Raw genomic sequence first — 19259 nt, 5'->3', positions numbered from 1 at the left:
TGTGTAGGGAGGGGAGTGAAGCAGCGAGAAGGGTGGAGGGCAGCAGCTGGGGACCAGAGGAGAAGCAGTGTGACTCGGTGACCAAGGAGAAGAAAAAAGTGCTTCCACAGTTTTGAAAATAAGGAGTTTACCAAAAATTGTAAAGTCTAAATGCAGACCTTGTTTGGAATAAAGATGAATTTTGTTTTAGCTCTGTATCCTTTGGCAACCCTTTTTTTCCCCCCTCTCATTTTTTTTCCTGCGTGAAAAAGAGGGAAAGGGGTCCATCCAGTCATGCATATGAATGTTTCTGTACCAGAGTAGTAAATATATGCATCTTATGCCTTCATGTGGTCCTTTGTAACTGTGAATTATGATTTTGGAAAGCTGTGTTTTTTTAACCTTTTTTCTGTAAGGATAAATTAAAGTTAACCTCTCAAAAAAGTCCTGGTTCTGTAAGGGGAAAAAAACAACAACTGATTTTCAAAAATCTATTAGTGGGGAAGTCTGTATTATACAAATAGTCATGAGCATTTCTGGGAACTGGCTTCCAATATCCGAGACAGCGTGACCTGAATTTGAAAAAAAATTGAGACCACTAGTCTTGAGCCAAAATCATACAAGCAAAGAGAAAGCAAGCTGTTGCCCAAGATTGTGGGGTAACCATATGTTTGAGCCAGGACTTGATGAAGTAATTGTGCGCAGGACCCCATAGGAGCACTGGGCCATAGCCCACAGAGCACTGCAGGCCCCTGCTCAAAGCAGACCACATGAAGGCCCACACAGACTGAGTCTGGTCCTGCTGGTGGCCGCAGCAAGTAAGAAACAAAGTGGGTTATTAACATCCACTGGAATCTTAACCTCATTTAAAGGAAAACTTGACTTTGAGTTAACTGTCCACCCGCCCCCCATCAAGAACCCGCCTCTCTAGCTCATTCCTTTGTCAGTGGTGCCTTATTAACTGCCCACCTGCTGCTTTGTAAAAGGAGACTAGAGTTTACCCTTCTTATTTTAGAATGTTTTGAATTCTCTTTTTTAATGCAATAAATTTAATTTACCTTTTTTTTTCAACCTACAGTAAGATTGACTCCTTTTGGTGTACAGTTGTGTGACTTTTGACAGTGCATTCAGTCATGTAACCACTGCCAATAACAGAAACATAGATTGGTTCTGTCACCTCTCCCCCGCCCCAGGTGTTCTTGTGTTGCTTGTGTACAGTCAGTCCTGTCCTCTACCCCCAGCCAGAAACCAGTAATCTGGTTTCTGTTTCTGTTTTTCTGCCTTTTCCAGCATGTCATATAAATGGAATAGTATAGTATATAGCCTTTAGTCTGGCTTTGTTCACTTACCATAAGTAATTTAAAAATAAATGTCTTAAAACCTAGAAACCATGATCATTTTAATTCGTAATGGAGAAATTTTTTATTGCTTTTAGTATATTGAGAACTTGTGGATCACACTGTATTTGAAATTATTAATGCTGGATGTTAAAAGGTCACTAAAAGTATGTACTTTTAAAAAAATTTATTTCACTGTATTTTATTAGTATTATACCTTATATATTGAGTCTAGGACATAGAAGTCTTAATTTCTACTGCAAAATGGATTTTTTTTTTTTTGAGGTGGAGTTTCGCTCTTGTTGCCCAGGCTGGAGGGCAATGGCGCGATCTCGGCTCACCACAACCTCTGCCTCCCGGGTGTAAGCGATTTCCCCACCTCAGCCTCCCAAGTAGCTGGGATTACAGGCATGCACCACCACGCCCAGATAAGGTTTGTATTTTTAGTAGAGACGGGGTTTCTCTATGTTGGTCAGGTTGGTCTCGAACTCCTGACCTCAGGTGATCCACCTGCCTCGGCCTCCCAAAGTGCTGGGATTACAGGTGTGAGCCACTGCACCCGGCCGAAAATTTATATTTTTAAAGTGAAAGCTAACTTCTAATTTTGAAAATTTTTATTGGGAGCCGGATATTATAATAATCTTTAGTTGTTAAACCATTAGACGTCAAGGTTTTTTACATTGTTTCTATGCCTCCTCCCTCAAAAAAAAAAAAAAAACTCCTACAATAAAACTGAAAAATTGCACAAAAGGCGTATTAGTGGAAGACCACTGTTTTGTTTACACAAATGAAGAGTATAAAGCAGAGAAGTGCTCCTTGGGGCAAAAGGCAATTGGCAAAAAGCTAAGGAACATTTTCATAATAAGTTAGAAATACAGATCATTAGGAATATCCAGGAAGTGATAGTGAATGCCAGGCAGGCTTAAGAGACAGGAAACATTTAGCATGTTGGTAAACCATTTTAGCACATCAGCAAAAGCATATAAACAGCTTTAGGATTGGAAATTATTGCTATGGGGAAAGGCAACAATTAGAGGAGCAATTCCAATTAAAAATACAAAGATCGTTTCTTTAGATTAATTCTTAAGTTGCTCCCCTATGCCTGTGTAGCAGAATCTAAAAGATAATCATGTAAATGGGAGATTATATTTAAAAAATAAACTTTGAAATTAATAAAAAGGAAAATGTTAAAGAATGTAACATTACACTGGTAGAAAAAAATTTTTTTTTTTTTTTTGAAGATGGAGTTTCACTCTTGTTTCCCAAGCTGGCGTGCAATGGCATGATCTCTGCTCACTGCAACCTCCACCTCCCGGGTTCAAGCAATTCTCCTGCCTCAGCCTCCCAAGTAGCTGAGATTACAGGCACGTGCCACCATGCCCGGCTAATTTTTTGTATTTTTAGTAGAAATGGGGTTTCACCATGTTGGCCAGGCTGGTCTCGAACTCCTGACCTCAAGTGATCCACCCACCTCGGCCTCCCAAAGTGCTGGGATTACAGGCATGAGCCATTGCACCCAGCAGAAATTTTTTAAAATAGAAAAAAATAGCCCATTCATGATGCATGAATTAAAGAAAATATTGGTAATGTGTATGGTAACAGATTAGTAGCTGAGATCCCAAAGCCTGCCCCAGGTTGCTTCAAATCCTGGTTCTGCCATGTTCCAGCTGTGTGACCTTGGGCAAACTACTTACCCTTTGTTTCAGTTTCCTCATCAGGAAAATGGGTTTTAATAGGATTATTGTGTGGATTGAGTTAATAAGTGCTTAGAACAGGCCTCCAAGATAGTAAGTGTTGTATGTGTTAGCAATTATTAATACATCCCAAATTTCCACTAAAAGAAAATCTTCCCTAATTTGTATATGGGATTGTCAGAAAGCAAATGGAAAAATCATAGTATAAACAGCCTATATGGCTTTAAAGGATTATATAAAACACATGATCTTTCTGAAGTAGTTTTTTAAAAGAAAAAAATTATAACTAACTTCTCCTCCCTTGATTTTCAATTTTTAGAGTGGTGAAACCAGAACAATATCTCACTTTCATTATACTACCTGGCCAGATTTTGGAGTCCCTGAATCACCAGCTTCATTTCTCAATTTCTTGTTTAAAGTGAGAGAATCTGGCTCCTTGAACCCTGACCATGGGCCTGCGGTGATCCACTGTAGTGCAGGCATTGGGCGCTCTGGCACCTTCTCTCTGGTAGACACTTGTCTTGTTTTGGTAAGTGCTTCTTACGATCTCATTTTAATCTCACTGTTTTTTTTTTTTAATTACTTCCACTGGCAATGAATAAACTCTGATGCTGTATCCCAGAACTGAGGTTTTTCAACTTAAACTTCTACTTTTGGAAAAACCTAAAAATCTCATTTCCACCCTTGCAACTGCTTCTTATTCATGATTGGTAGGAATGTATCCATGATGATTTAGAGATCCCTAAGAAGATGTTTTTCTTCCTGGTAGCTTTATATTACAGAAATAATAGGTCTCTCCCCCACATTTTTTCAAATATAAATTCATATGTAATATTGAATTCCTTCCTCCTCAGACAAATACTTGATCTCATTTTTTAAATTTAAAAACTAGGGATAATTATAGACATACTTCACAGGGTTGCTGTGAGAATTCAATGAATTAATACATTAAGGACACTTAGAAGAGTCCCTGGTGTTTTCTGAGCATTCCATAAATGTCAGTATTACTGTTACTCCCCTGAGGTTCCTGTCTGTGCCCCCAGGGGCTAATTCTTTCTCCACCAGTCATTCCCAGTCCCAGCCTGTATAACAGCCTAGATCTTTTCTTCTCTTTTTAGGACCTTTATTTTTTCCTTACTTGGGATACATGGAACTTCTGTTTGCCCTTATACTTCTCCTAACTTCTGTCTTTACTTCCTCCTCTTATTATAGGATCGAACCCACCAATAATACTGTCTGCTTTGATTTCCATGCCATCTACTCCTTCAGTAGTCCCTGCAGCTTAGTTTCTGCTTTCTGAGTGTGTTCTAAGATTATCAGTAACCTAAGCAGTTTAGCTTGTCCTGGTATTCAGTCTGGTGGGGATTTTGTTTTTGTTTAGACAGAGTCTTGCCCTGTCACCCAGGCTGGAGTACAATGGTGCATCACTGCTCACTGCAGCCTCAACCTCCTGGACTCAACTGATCCTCCCACCTCAGCCCCCCAAGTAGCTGCCTGCACCACCACACCCAACTAGTTTTTGCTTTTTTATTTTTAGTAGAGACAAGGCCTCACTATGTTGGCCAGGCTAGTCTCAAATTCCTGGGCTCAAGTGATCCTCTTGCCTCAGCCTGCCAAAATGCTGGGATTACAGGTTTGAGCCACCATGCTTGACACAAGACTGGTGTTCTTAACCTTGACTTTAAGGGCCTGTATTAGTCTCTTCGATGTTTCTGTAAAACGTAGCTATGCTTCATTGCAGTTGTGTCAGCATTCTTATGCTTTCCACCATGACTGCTAGCACAAAGTAGATTCCAAGGTGAATTAATATGATGATGCTTTTCATTGTAAACACACACACAAGGAGCTTGATCAGTGGAGTGATACTCTTGGAAGAACATTTCAGATGTTGCATCTCTAATGAAAGCTAGGAATTGGAAACGGTTGAGTCTTAACACATCTGTATTACTTTACCACTCTGCATATATATAGTGTATTTCAATCAAAATTAGATTGTTACATTAAAGTTTTAAAACTCTGGTGATTATTTTGTTAATGATGCCTGTTCCCTGCCAACCATAACTTCAACAATTTTTTTTATTTTTGGTGGGCCTGGGTGTGGGGGATTCTAACACTAGGTCAGTAGTCCAGAGCAGTGCTGTAGCTCAGCAGTGTTATCATGGATCTGGGCTTTTGCTGTCTTTTCCACCATCTTTCTTCATTTTATTTTATCATTCTATTAATTAATTAATTTATTTATTTGAGACGAAGTTTCGCTCTGTTGCCAGGGTGGAGCGCAGTGGCGCAATCTCAGCTCACTGCAACCTCTGCCTCCTGGGTTCAAGAGATTCTCCTGCCTCAGCCTCCCGAGTAGCTGGGACTACAAGTGCGCACCACCACACCCAGCTAATTTTTGTATTTTTAGTAGAGACGGGGTTTTACCATGTTGTCCAGGAAGGTCTCAGTCGCTTGACCTCATGATCTGCCCCCCTTGGCCTCCCAAAGTGCTGGGATTACAGGCGTGACCCACCGCATTTTTATTTATTTATTTATTTATTTATTTATTTATTTATTTATTTATTTATTTATTTTTGAGATGGAGTCTCTCTCTGTCGCCCAGGCTGGAGTGCAGTGGTGCTATCTGACCTCACTGCAACTGCCTCCTCCTGGGTTCAGGTGATCCTCCAGCCTCAGCCTCCAATGTAGGTGGGATTATAGGCATGCGCTGCCACACCCAGCTAATTTTTGTATTTTTAGTAGAGACAGCATTCGCAATGTTGGCCAGGCTGGTCTGTAGCTCCTGGCCTCAAGTGATTTGGCCTCCCAAAGTGTTGGGATTACAGGCATGAGCCATCATGCCTGGCCTCTTTTCCACCATCTTTAGATGGGTGCTGTATATCCAGACATCGTGTCTGTAGTGCAGACATGAAGGAGGTGGAAGGGGAGTGAGCAGAAAGGTTGACTCCTGCCATGACTTAAAAAAAAAAAAAAAAGTCCTTATACTAGCCAGAACTGATTATAAATCTTTCCTTTAACCAATGACTGGCCAGAAGGAATGAGATTACTATGATTGGTTTGGAATCAGTTGTGAATCAGCTAAAGAATCAAAGTCCTCCATCTACTTGAGGGGTTGAGATGTGGGGAGGGATGAGTAGGCTGGGATAGTTGTTGTGTACATAACAGTTATAGCTGCAGGGTTAAATTATCGTTCTTTCAGAGGAGAAAATGCATAGCAAAAATCTTAGCAATGATCTTGCATTGATTCTGTTTCCTGGGTTCCAATAACAAAAGACTTGTCTCATTTTTTGCCTTTTTTGCAGATGGAAAAAGGAGATGATATTAACATTAAACAAGTGTTACTGAACATGAGAAAATACCGAATGGGTCTTATTCAGACCCCAGATCAACTGAGATTCTCATACATGGCTATAATAGAAGGAGCAAAATGTATAAAGGGAGATTCTGGTATACAGGTAAACTTTATACAGGTTTAAAATCATATCTATTTGTTAAATACACATAGCATCAAATAATTGCACTCCACTTGAGCCCTTGTCTTTGTTTCAAAAAGTGTATTTGAATTTTTGTGGTAAATCCAGCTGGCTGTCTTAAAATTGTAAAATTTTAGCTAGCTTCCTCATATATACTCAGCCTCAGGTTAAATCCTGTGTGTTACTTAAAAGCCCTTGTAGAAACAAGATTTCATTAAGGAAACTGAATATTTCATTTTGGGGGTGGTTAAGCTTTTAATTATTTAAGTAACTGGAAACTTGAGATAGTTTTGCCCTCATTAAACACTGATGCTTGGTTTATATAATATTTGACTTTATAACAACAAGCAACTTGAACATTTATGGTAGATATAATGAAATTCCAGCAAAATGTTATATTCTTCTGGTTGGTGGCTTTATTCTCATGAAGCTATTTTTACTGCATATTTATAGAACCTAAATTCAAAGACTGATCAGAAACTTGTGTTATGTACTAAGTTAAAATGTAAAATAGAAACAACCACAGACTCCATTTTTTGTCTGGTTTAATCACGTAGTATTGGACATAAGCAGATACTGTAAGTTGATGCATAATATAAGAAGATAGACTGTCTTTTCATTATGTTTCTCATGTGTGAACATATTTACTAGCACTTTCTGTGATTACTAGCCAATACAAGAATATAACTTAGATCGGACCATTGGTGTCAGAATAAAGATTTATTTTAAAAGATTTTTTCCAAATCTTTAAATAGCATTAAAATATTCTTAATGGACAGAAACATTAGGGCACTCAGAGCCAAAATACTCAATGTGTGGGAAACTCAGCCCGTGGAACATGTCCTGCTTCAGATGCCAGACTTTGGGAACACTGGATTTGCCAGGGTCACTTTGGCAGTGATCAGTGATTTAGGTGAAGTAAAAGTTATTTCAGATGTTTAAGATTAGGAAAATTTCCCTTTCGAATCACAGTGAGCTTTCACCAACTTAAATCTGGAGTTCAAAAAGAAAAGTAGTTCAATCAGATTTCCCCATGCCTTCACAGCCTGCATGCCGCCTTCCCTGCCTGCTTCCTGGCTGTGGTGAGACGGGTAACTGGGAGGGAAATGTATGGTCCTTTGGATTGTGTCTTTCCTACCACTGCTTTTTTTTTTTTAAGTTTTGTGTCTTTAGTTTTAGAATACGTACTTTATCTGAGGATGGATCTTTTTTTATCACAGAGATGAGTTTTTCTGGACACACTTTTTTGTGGAATCTTTGACAATGCAGTTTGTGGCTAGGAAGGATTTTTTTTTCTGTTAATTTGTCTGGTGTGGTATAGTCCTCAGACTCTCAATTCTAAGGCATTTTCTGCCCCTATTCCAGATAGGATATTGCAAACATCTTTATCCTTCAGGTACTCAGGATCAGAAAAGCATGGTACCCATTCCAAGGGGTTAATTTCTGCAGAAATGGTCTTGGCATTCTGAGAATCTCTGTCTTTTAATTGGTGCATTTAGACCATTGGCATATAAAGTGATTACTGATAAAGTTGGATTAATAAATACATACCACATGTGCTACTGTGTTTTTTTTTTTCTTTTTTTGAGATGCAGTTTCGCTCTTTTTGCCCAGACTGGAGTGCAATGGCACAATCTTGGCTCACTGCAGCCTCTGCCTCCCAGGTTCAAGTGATTCTCCCCACTCAGCCTCTCGAGTAGCTGGGATTACAGGCGCCCGCCACCACCCCTGGCTAATTTTGCGTTTTTAGTAGAGATGGGGTTTCACAGTGTTGGCCAGGCTGGTCTCGAACTCCTGACCTCAAGTGATCACCCACCTAGGCATCCCAAAGTGCTGAGATTACAGGCGTGAGCCACTGCGCCCAGCCCAAAGTGATTGTATCTTAAGTCTGTAAATATATGTAATTATAATCTTAAAGCATGTATTCATTTACAGAAAACTTCCAATGACCTTGACATTCCTATAGACATATAGGCTATTTGCAATTGCCTTTCAGCACAAGGTCAGGCATAAATACTTAAGCTGGTTGCTGGTATTACCACATATTTATTAGCAAATTCCCAGTATTGATGATGACAGTTAACCCCCCAGAGTAAATATCTAGTTTGGCAATTCAGAACTAATGTTGTAAGATCTCTAGCTGGTAATTTGATATTACTAATAAAGTATTAAATGTAAATGATAAACTTTTAACAAATTACGGAGGATTTGAAGTTTAATTGCATTACTTAAAACTTTCTTCAGTGAGAGAAATGGGTAGAGCTAGGGTTCTAGGCATTGTGTGGGGGGCATTGCTCCTAGTGGCAGTGACTCATGGGTTGGTGCAACGTGAGCACAGAATTAGAAAGAAAGATGAAACAGTACGAGGGCTCAAAATGAGAGCTCCTTTGAGGTTATAGTGTAGTGAAATGTAATTCCTTGGCTTCACCGGTCAGCATTGATGACCTGAGGCAGCTGACTCAGGAGTGCTGGCTCCCTTGTATGTCACAGGGAGGACAGAGACGAGTGAGTTTGCTGAACATAGGCATGAGTGAGTCTGAACATAGCCATGAGTGAGTCTGAACATAGCCATGAGTGAGTCTGAACATAGCCATGAGTGAGTCTGAACATAGCCATGAGTGAGTCTGAACATAGCCATGAGTGAGTCTGAACATAGCCATGAGTGAGTCTGAACATAGCCATGAGTGAGTCTGAACATAGCCATGAGTGAGTCTGAACATAGCCATGAGTGAGTCTGAACATAGCCATGAGTGAGTCTGAACATAGCCATGAGTGAGTCTGAACATAGCCATGAGTGAGTCTGAACATAGCCATGAGTGAGTCTGAACATAGCCATGAGTGAGTCTGAACATAGCCATGAGTGAGTCTGAACATAGCCATGAGTGAGTCTGAACATAGCCATGAGTGAGTCTGAACATAGCCATGAGTGAGTCTGAACATAGGCATGAGTGAGTCTGAACATAGCCATGAGTGAGTCTGCTGAACATAGCCATGAGTGAGTCTGAACATAGCCATGAGTGAGTCTGAACATAGCCATGAGTGAGTCTGAACATAGCCATGAGTGAGTCTGAACATAGCCATGAGTGAGTCTGCTGAACATAGCCATGAGTGAGTCTGAACATAGCCATGAGTGAGTCTGCTGAACATAGCCATGAGTGAGTCTGAACATAGCCATGAGTGAGTCTGCTGAACATAGCCATGGCAAGATGACATTGTTGGGTTTGTGGGGTTTTTTAATTCACTAGCATTAAATATCTCTTTTATTTCTCTCTCTGCCGAGTGCTTTCCTTGTTGACTTATTCTGAATTTGTTGCATATTCTGGGAAGTGGTCCAGTGAGACTTGATTTTTGGTGTCATCTTATTTGTTGACATTGTTGAGTGTTGTCCAGCTATAAGGCCAAGTTACATAACCAGGTCTCAGTCAAGAGTGGAAACTTCAAAAATTGACCAGTATAAATTCTGGAGACAATTTAACATTTTTGTGAGGTACTTTCTTGAACACAGATCTTTATGAGGGGTCACAGCACAGTCAACCCAGACTTGCCTAGGTTAAAATTCTGTCTCTACTATTTGTTAGGTGCATATCCTTGGGCAAGTTACCTAATTACTCTCCCCACATCTTCCGTAAAAAGGGTGTAATAATGATAATATTAGTATTAGTGCTTATCTCCTAAGGTTATTGTGAGGATTAAGAGCTAGCACATTTGAAGTGTTAGAATATGGCATGGGGAGTAGCAAGTGCTCCATGTCTTCACTGTAAAAGATTTGGACTGAGTAACAAAACAAACAAGGAAACAAAGAAAATAGACACAGTTATCTAAGCAAAGACGTCCTTAATTACTCTTATGTTCCATTATATTGTAGTTTCTTGACTGTTGGCACAGTATTCTTTCAGGACATGGTTTGCGCCCTCTTAGGGCTCAGGATTTTCAGTAATACCCCACTACTCATGAAGTCCAGAGACTTCTTTCCCGGAGGTCTATTTCCTTTCCAGTCTCATCTCTCCTACTCAAGCTTTGCGTGTTTTCCATCCTCTAGACAAATTGTATCAAACTGTACTACTCACTGTTCTCCAAACACAACAAACTGTAGAATTTCACATTCTCTAAATCTTCTTCTGTAAATCAACTATTATAAAACAAAAAAGCCAGCCGTGATGGTGCCCGCCTATAGTCCCAGCTACTCAGGAGTCTGAGACAGGAGGACTGCTTGAGCCCAGGAGTTTGAGGCTACAGTGAGCTATGATCATGCCATTGCATTCTGGCCTGGGCAGCAGAGTAAGACCCCATCTCTAAAAAAATTAAAAACAAAAAGAGGTACATTGATTATGCAGCTAAGTAAAATAGCCATATCTGGGAACGGTGAAGTGTGGAAAAATGCTTTTTTTTTTTTTTGAAACAGAGTTTCACTTTTGTTGCCCAGGCTGGATTGCAATGGCGTGATCTCGGCTCACTGCAACCTCCACCTCCCAGGATCAAGCAATTCTCCTGCCTCAGCCTCCCAAGTAGCTGGGATTACAGGCTTGCACCACCATGCCTGGCTAATTTTGTATTTTTAGTAGAGACAAGGTTTCTCCATGACACCGAGTCTCATCTTTCACCCAGGCTAGAGAACAGTGGCACAATCTCAGCTCACTACAGCCTCAGCCTCCCGGGTTCAAGCAATTCTTCTACCTCAGCCTCCCACGTAACTGAGATTACAGGTGTGTGCCACCATGCCCAGCTAATTTTTGTATTTTTGGTAGAGATGGGGTTTCACCATGTTGCCCAGGCTGGTCTCAAACTCCTGCCTCAAATGATCTGTCCGCCTCGGCCTCCCGAACTGCTGAGATTACAGGCATGAGCCACTGTGCCAGGCGTGCCTTTTTCTTTTTAATACCTATGGTACATGATGACAATGAGACAAATTAGAAACTAGTTTATCCATTGTGTGAATGGATTTCCCAGAGATTTTTTAAAGATCTAAATACAAGCATTGCTTTTAACAGTACCATATTGCATAAGAGTAACTCCAGGGAATGAATATTCCATAAGTTCCAAAAAATTTTAAGTTGCAATGTTACATCTCTGTCCAAAATCACTAAACTCCTCGGGCAATAAGTAGAGTATTCCTTATTAATTAGATCCAAGACTCCTTGCTTCCTTGATAGGATCTTCAAAGAAGGCCATCCCTGAGTTCGTGTCCTTTGTAGGGACATGGATGAAACTGGAAAACATCATTCTCAGTAAACTATCGCAAGGACAAAAAACCAAACACCGCATGTTCTCACTCATAGGTGGGAATTGAACAATGAGAACTCATGGACACAGGAAGGGGAACATCACGCTCCGGGGACTGTTGTGGGGTGGGGGGAGGGGGGAGGGACAGCATTAGGAGATACACCTAATGCTAAATGACGAGTTAATGGGTGCAGGAAATCAACATGGCACATGGATACATATGTAACAAACCTGCACATTGTGCACATGTACCCTAAAACCCTGAAGTATAATAAAAAAAAAAAAAAAAAAAGAAGGCCATCCCTGTCCATACCAAGTCATTTGGGCCAGTGTCAGTCATAGGTAATCAAAACCATTGACTCCCACTGCTTCTACTTCTACCGCTTGCCACTGGCAGATACATAGATGGTGGTCATGTTCTCATCCTTTCAAGGACTTGAGAGATTATAGTCCCAGTGCATAGGTTGTATATGCGTTTTTCTTCTCTGGCATGTACAGTTGTCACTGCTTTCATCTGCAGGAGCCCAGATACACTTTTCTTCCTCTACCTTTGTCCCTAGGAATGGTGACAAGTGAGAGCACAGGAAACGTATTTTCTAGACGTGATGCTGGGCTCTTCACATGCCATCTCATTAATCACAACTGTCTCCCAGGGTAGATGATGACATCCTCTTTCATAGAAGAAACTGAAATTTCTCTTAATCTTGGTCTGAATCCTGATTTGTGTTGCCATCTGCTCCTGAAGTCCATGCTAGAGGCATGCTGGAGGGTGTTTCCCTAGCCCAGTGGTGGGCTAGCCAGCTGCCTGGAGCTGCCAGTGTACCTGATAGACACAACCAAATTAAAGTCCTTTAGCATCATAAGGACCAGCTTGGAGATCTCACTGTTAGTTCTCCCCTAGACTGGCAAGGAGCAAGAAGGTTCCAGATCACATTCAAGCACCACTGTGGTCACTACTCCAGTGTTACATACCTCTGGATTAGAAATGGATTAAGATTCAAGCAAAATCTACCTTGACTGAAATCTTTTTTAAAAATTTTGTGTTTTTTTGTGCAGTGCTACTTTATTTTTTACTTTGTTTTTCTGTTTGTTGGTTGGTTGGTTTTTTTGAGACAGAGTCTCGCTCTGTCTCCCAGGAGTGCAGTGGTGTGATCTCAGCTCACTGCAACCTCTGCCTCCTGGGGTCAAGTGATCCTCCTACCTCAGCCTCCTGAGTAGCTGGGACTACAGGCGTGTGCCACCACACCCAGCTAATTATTGTGTATTTTTAGTAGAGATGGGGTTTCACCATGTTAGCTAGGATGGTCTCGATCTCCTGACCTCTTGATCCACCTGCCTCGGCCTCCCAAAGTGTTGGGATTACAGGCGTGAGCCACCATGTGCCCCGGCCTTTGTTTTTAGTTGACACTTAGTAATTGTACATATTTATGGGGTTCAGTGTGATATTTTGATACATTTATGTAATGACCAAATTAGACTAGCACATCTATCACCTCATACATTTATCTTTTCTTTGTGGTGAAAACATTCAAAATCCTCTCTTCCAGCTATTTTGAAATCTATATTTATATATTATTATGTGCTAATATATTTCATAGTACTTGAAATATATATAAGTATATATAAATATTTCAAAATAGCTGGAAGAGAGGATTTTATGTGTATATAAAACGTGTATGTATATAAATTTTTTTTGAGATAGGGTCTCATTCTCTTGTTGACGCTGGTGTACAGTGGCACGATCATGGCTCGCTCACTGCAGCCTCCGCCTCCTGGGCTCATGTGATCCTCCTGCCCTAGTCTCTTAAGTAGTTGGGACTGCGGGCGCATGCCACCACATGTGGCTAATTTTTAAATTTTTGTAGAGACTGGGTCTCACCATGTTGCCCAGGCTGGTCTCAAACTCCTGGGCTCAAGCGATCTGCCCGCCCCAGCCTCCCAAACTGCTAGAATTGCAAGCATGAGCCACCACACCCTGTCTGAAATATTAAATATTATTAACCATAGTCATTCTGTGCAGTAAAACACCAGAACTCATCCCCCTGTTGAACCGTTGTTCAGTTTCTCCCCATGCCCCCTCTTCCCTACTCTCCAAAGCCTCCAGTGGGTACTATTCTACTCTCTGCTTCTATGAGATTAACATTTTTAGATTCCACATATGAGTGAGGACATGCAGTATTTGTCTTTCTGTACTTGGCTTAATGTCCTCCAGTTTCATCCATTTTGCCACAAAAGACAGGATTTTTTTTTTTAATGGCCAAATAGTATTATATTGTGTGTATATATACATATATATATATATTCCACATTTTCTTTCTCCCTCCATTCATTGATGGACTTTTAGGTTGATTCCGTATCTTGACTATTGTGAATAGTGCTGCATTAAGCACAGGAGTGCCGATATGCCTTTGAAATCCTAATTTCATTTCCTTTGGGTAAATACCCAGTAGTGGGATTGCTGGATCATATGATAGTTCTATTTTTAATCTTTTAAGAAACCTTTACGCTGTTTTCCAAGATGGCTGTACTAATTTACATTCTACCAGCCGCGTACAAGAGTTCCCTTTCTCCACATTCATGCCAGCATTTATTTTTTGTCTTTTTGATAACAGTCATTCTGATTGGGGTGTGGTAATATCTCAGTGTGGTATTGATTTGCATTATTCTGATGATTAGTGATATTGACTGTTTTCTCATGTATCTGTTGGCTCTTTGTATGTCTTTTAAGAAATGGCTATTCAGGTCTTTTACCTATTTTTAATTGGATTATTTGTGTCTTCTGCTATTGAATTTTGTTTGAGTTTCTTGTATATTCTGGATATTAATCCCTGTCAAATGTATAGTTTGCAGATATTTTCTTCCATTCTGTAGATTGTCTCTTCAGTCCATTGATTGCTTCCTTTGCTATACAGAAGCTTTTTAGTTTGATGTAATCACATTTGTCTGTTTTTGCTTTTGAGGTCTTATGCAAAAGACCCTTCCCTTGCCCAGACCAATGTCCTGAAGTGTTTCCCTATCTTTTCTTCTAGTATTTGTATTTGTTTGGGGTCTTATATTTAAGTCTTTAGTCCATTTTGAGTTGATTTTTTAATATAGTGAGAGATAGGGGTCTGGTTTCATTCTTGGGTATCTAGATATCCAGTGTTCCCAACACCATTTATCAAAGAGACTATCCTTCACCAGTGTATATTCTTGGCGTCTTTGTCAAAAATAAATTGGCTATAAATACGTAGATTTATTTCCATGCTCTGTCTTCTGTTTTATTGGTCTTTATATCTGTTTTTATGATAGTAGCATGATATTTTGGTTACTATAGCTTTGTAGTATATTTTGAGGTCAGGTAGTGTGATGCCCCCAGCTTTGTTCTTTTTGCTCAAAATTGCTTTGGCTTTTGGGGTCTTTTATGATTCCATACAAATTTTAGGATTATTTCTTCTGTTTCTATGAAGAATATCATTGGTATTTTCATTGAATTGCATTGAATCTGTAGATCACTGTATGTAGTATGGACATTTTTTTTTGAGATGAAGTTTCGCTTTGTCACCCAGGCTGGAGTGCAGTGGCGCGATCTCGGCTCACTGCAAGCTCCGCCTCCCAGGTTCACGCCATTCTCCTGCCTCAGCCTCTCCGAGTAGCTGGGACTACAGGCGCCCGCCACCACGCCCGGCTAATTTTTTGTATTTTTAGTAGAGACGGGGTTTCACCATGGTCTCAATCTCCTGACCTCGTGATCCGCCCGCCTCGGCCTCCCAAAGTGCTGGGATTACAAGCGTGAGCCACCGCGCCCAGCCAGTATGGACATTTTAACAGTATTAATTTTAATCCATGAACATAGGCTATCTTTCCATTTATGTCCTCTTCAACTTCTTCCATTAATGTTTTATAATTTTCATTATAGAGATATTTCACCTCCTTGGTTAAATTTATTCCTAGGTAATCTTTTTGAAAATGGAATTGCTTTCTTGATTTCTTTTTTCAGATAGTTTGCTAGTGATGTATAAAATTCTACTGATTTTTATTTGTTGATTTTGTATCCTGCAACTTTACTGATTTTTTTTATTAGTTATAACAGTTTTTTGGTAGAGTCTATAGGGTTTTCTATACATAAGATTATGTCTTCTGCAAACAGAGACAATTTGACTTCCTCCTTTCCAATTTGAATACCCTTTCTCTTGTCTATTGCTCTGGCTAGGACTTACAGTATTATGCTGAATAAAAGTGTTGAAAGTGGGCATCCTAGCCCGGTGCGGTGGCTCACGCCTGTAATCCCAGCACTTTGGGAGGCTGAGATGGGCAGATCATGAGGTCAAGAGATTGAGACCACCCTGGCCAACATGGTGAAACTCTGTCTGTACTAAAAATACAAAAATTAGCTGGGTATGCTGGCATGCGCCTGTAGTCCCAGCTACTCTGGAGGCTGAGGCAGGAGAATCGCCTGCACCTGGGAGGCAGAGGTTGCAGATCACGCCACTGCACTCCAGCCTGGTGACAGAGCGAGACTCCATCTCAAAAAAAAAAAAAAAAAAGAGTGGGCATCTTTGTCTTGTTCCAGATCTTAAGAGGAAAAGCTTTCATCTTTTTCATGTTCAGTATGATATTAACTATGGGTTTGTCATACGTGGCTTTGTGTTGAGGCACAGTTTCCTCTATACCTAATTTGTTGAGAGTTTTTATCATGAAGATATGCTGAATTTTTTTTTTTTTTTTTTTTGAGACAGAGTCTTGCTCTGTTGCCCAGGCTGGAGTGCAGTGGCGCAATCTCGGCTCACTGCTACCTCCGCCTTCTCGGTTCAAGCGATTCTCATGCCTCAGCCACCTGAGTGGCTGAGATTACAGGCGTGCACCACCACACTCAGCTATTTTTTGTATTTATAGTAGAGATGGGGTTTCACCATGTTGGCCAGACCAGTCCCAAACGCCTGACCTCAAGTGATTCACCCGCCTCAGCCTCCCAAAGTGCTGGGATTACAGGCATGAACCACCACGCCCAGCTGCTGTGTTGAATTTTATCGAATGGTTTTTCTGCATCTATTGAAATGATCATATGGTTCTTGTCCTTGATTCTGTTGATTTTTGATAGATCATGTTTATTGATTTGCATATGTTGAACCATCCTTTCATCCCTTGGTTGAATCCCACTTGGTCATGGTAAATGATGTTTTTAATATACTGTTGAATTCAGTTTGCTGTTATTTCATTCAGGATTTTTGCATCCATATTCATCAAGGATATTGGCCTGTAGTTTTCTTTTTTGTTGTGTCCTTGTCTGGTTTTGGTATCAGGGTAATGCTGGCCTTATAGAATGATTTTGGAAGATTTCCCTCTTCAGTTTTTTGAATAGTGTGAAAAGAATTAGTATTATTTAAATGTTTGTTAGAATTCAGCCATGAAGCCATCAAGTCCTGGGCTTTTCTTTGATGGGAGACTTTTTATTACTGATTCAGTCTCACTCTTTATTGGTCAGTTCAGATTTTCTATATCTTCATGGTTCAGTTTTGATAGTTCATGTGTGTCTAAGAATTTAGCCATTTCCTCTAGGCTTTTCAATTTATTGGCATACAGTTGTTAATAATAGTCTCTTACAATACTTTGTTTATGGTATTAGTTGTAATATCTCCTTTTTCATCTCTGATTTGAGTCTTTTTTTTCCCTTAGTCTGCTATAGGTTTGTCGATTTTGTTTACCTTTTTGAAAAAATAAGCTTTGGTTTTGTTGATCTTTTGTATCCTTTTTTTGGTCACTTTATTTCCATTCTTCTGGTCTTTATTATTTTCTTTGTTCTGCTAATTTTGGGTTTAGTTTATTATTTTCTAGTTCCTTGAGGTACATCAGGTTGTTTATTTGAGATCTTTCTACTTTTTTTTTTTTTTTTTTTTTTGAGACAGTTTCACTCTGACCCCTAGACTGGAGTGCAATGGCACGATCATGGCTCACTGCAACCTCCGCCTCCCAGGTTCAAGTGATTCTTATGCCTCAGCCTCCCAAATACCTGGAATTACAGGCGCCTACCACCACTCCCGGCTAATTTATGGTAGAGACGGGGTTTCGCCATGTTGGCCAGGCTGGTCTCAAAATTCTTACGTCAGGTGATCCTCCCGCGTCTGCCTCCCAAAGTTACTGGGTGTGAGCCACCCACCTGGCCTGATTGTGATTTTTTTCTTTTTTTAATTTGTTGAGACTTGTTTTGTGGCCTAACATATGGTCCATCATGGAGAATGTTCCATGTGCTGATGAGAAAAATGTGTATTCTGTGGCTGTTGGAGGGAATGTTCTGTAAATGTGTGTTAGGTCCATTTGGCCTAGAGTGCAGTTTAAATCCAATGTTTTTTTGTTGATTTTATGTCTGGATGATCTGTCCATTGCTGAAAGTGGGATGTAGCGTTCTCCTGCTATTATTGTATTGCAGTCTATGTTTCCCTTTAGGTCTAATAATATTTGCTTTATATATTTGTGTGCACCAGTGTTGTTGATTGCATAGATATTTAAAATCATTACATCCTCCTGCTGAATCGACCCCTTTGACCTTTGTTTCTTTTTACAATTTTTGACCTAAAGTCTGTTTTATCAAAATATAGCTACTCCTGTTCTCTTTTTGGTTTTAATTTGCAGGGAGTATCATTTCTCATCCCTTCACTTTCAGTCTTAGTGTGTCCTTACAGGTGAAGTGAGTGTCTTGTAGGCAACATAGAGTTGGATTTTGTTTTTTGTTTTTTCATCCATTCAGCCACTGTATCTTTTCATTGAAGTATTTAATCTATTTACATTCAAGGGTATTATTGATAGGTAAGGACTTACACCTGCCATTTTGTTAATTGTTTTCTGTTTGCTTTGCATATTCTTTATTCCTTTCTTTCTCTCTTATCGTTTACCTTTGTGGTTTGGTGATTTTCTGTAGCGATAAGCTTTGATTTATTTCTCTTTCTCATTTGTGTGTCTGCTGTAGTTACTTTTTTTCTTTGTGGGGGCTTACATTAAACATCTTATAGTTATAATGGAGTGTTTTAAGCTGATAATAACTTAACCTTAGTCTCATAAAATATTTTTGGCTTTTACCCTCCGCCCACAACTTATAATTTTGTTGCTTAATTTACATATTTTTATATTGTGTGGTCCTTAACAACTTGTAGCTGTAGTTACCATTAACAATTTTTTACTTTTAACCTTCATAATGGAGATTTGAAAGATTATATTCCACAGTTATAGCAATGGAGTTTTCTGAATTTGGTAATTTACCTCTGTCAGTGAGATTATATTTTCATATATTTTCATGATAGTCATTATACTTTTGCTTCCAGTCGAAGCAGCTCCCTTAAGCATTTCTTGTAAGGCTAGTCTAGTGGTAATAAATTCTTGCAGCTTTTGCTTGTCTGGGAAGGACTCCATTTTTCTTTCATTTCTGAAAGACAGCTTTGCTAGTAGTTGTTACCTTTCAGCACTTTGAATATATTATCCCATTCTCTACAGGCTGTTCTTTCTTGGCGTTTACAGGTTTTCTGAGAAATAGGTTGATAGCAACCTGCCAGGTTCCCTTACATGTGACTTGATCCTTTTCTCTTGCT

General features: G+C 39.8%; 1 protein-coding gene across 14 annotated transcripts in view; it reads left to right on the top strand.

The window, feature by feature from the left end:
* PTPN2 (protein tyrosine phosphatase non-receptor type 2) overlaps positions 1-19259 on the top strand; it is a 101522-nt gene that overhangs the window by 65236 nt on the left and 17027 nt on the right. For 9 of the 14 annotated variants that reach the window (XM_055239240.2, XM_063641481.1, XM_063641475.1 and 6 more), the window contains 2 exons: positions 3330-3539; positions 6310-6462. In XM_055239240.2, the coding sequence (XP_055095215.2) occupies positions 3330-3539; positions 6310-6462 (363 nt within the window). Of the gene's footprint in view, positions 1-1414; positions 1484-3329; positions 3540-6309; positions 6463-19259 lie in introns of all 14 variants that reach the window. The other 5 variants (XM_055239221.2, XM_063641443.1, XM_063641451.1 and 2 more) reach the window with 1 other exon arrangement.

This window comes from Symphalangus syndactylus, chromosome 1, assembly GCF_028878055.3.
Source record: "Symphalangus syndactylus isolate Jambi chromosome 1, NHGRI_mSymSyn1-v2.1_pri, whole genome shotgun sequence".
NCBI lineage: Eukaryota > Metazoa > Chordata > Mammalia > Primates > Hylobatidae > Symphalangus > Symphalangus syndactylus.
This window is presented reverse-complemented; position numbering and strand designations above follow the sequence as displayed.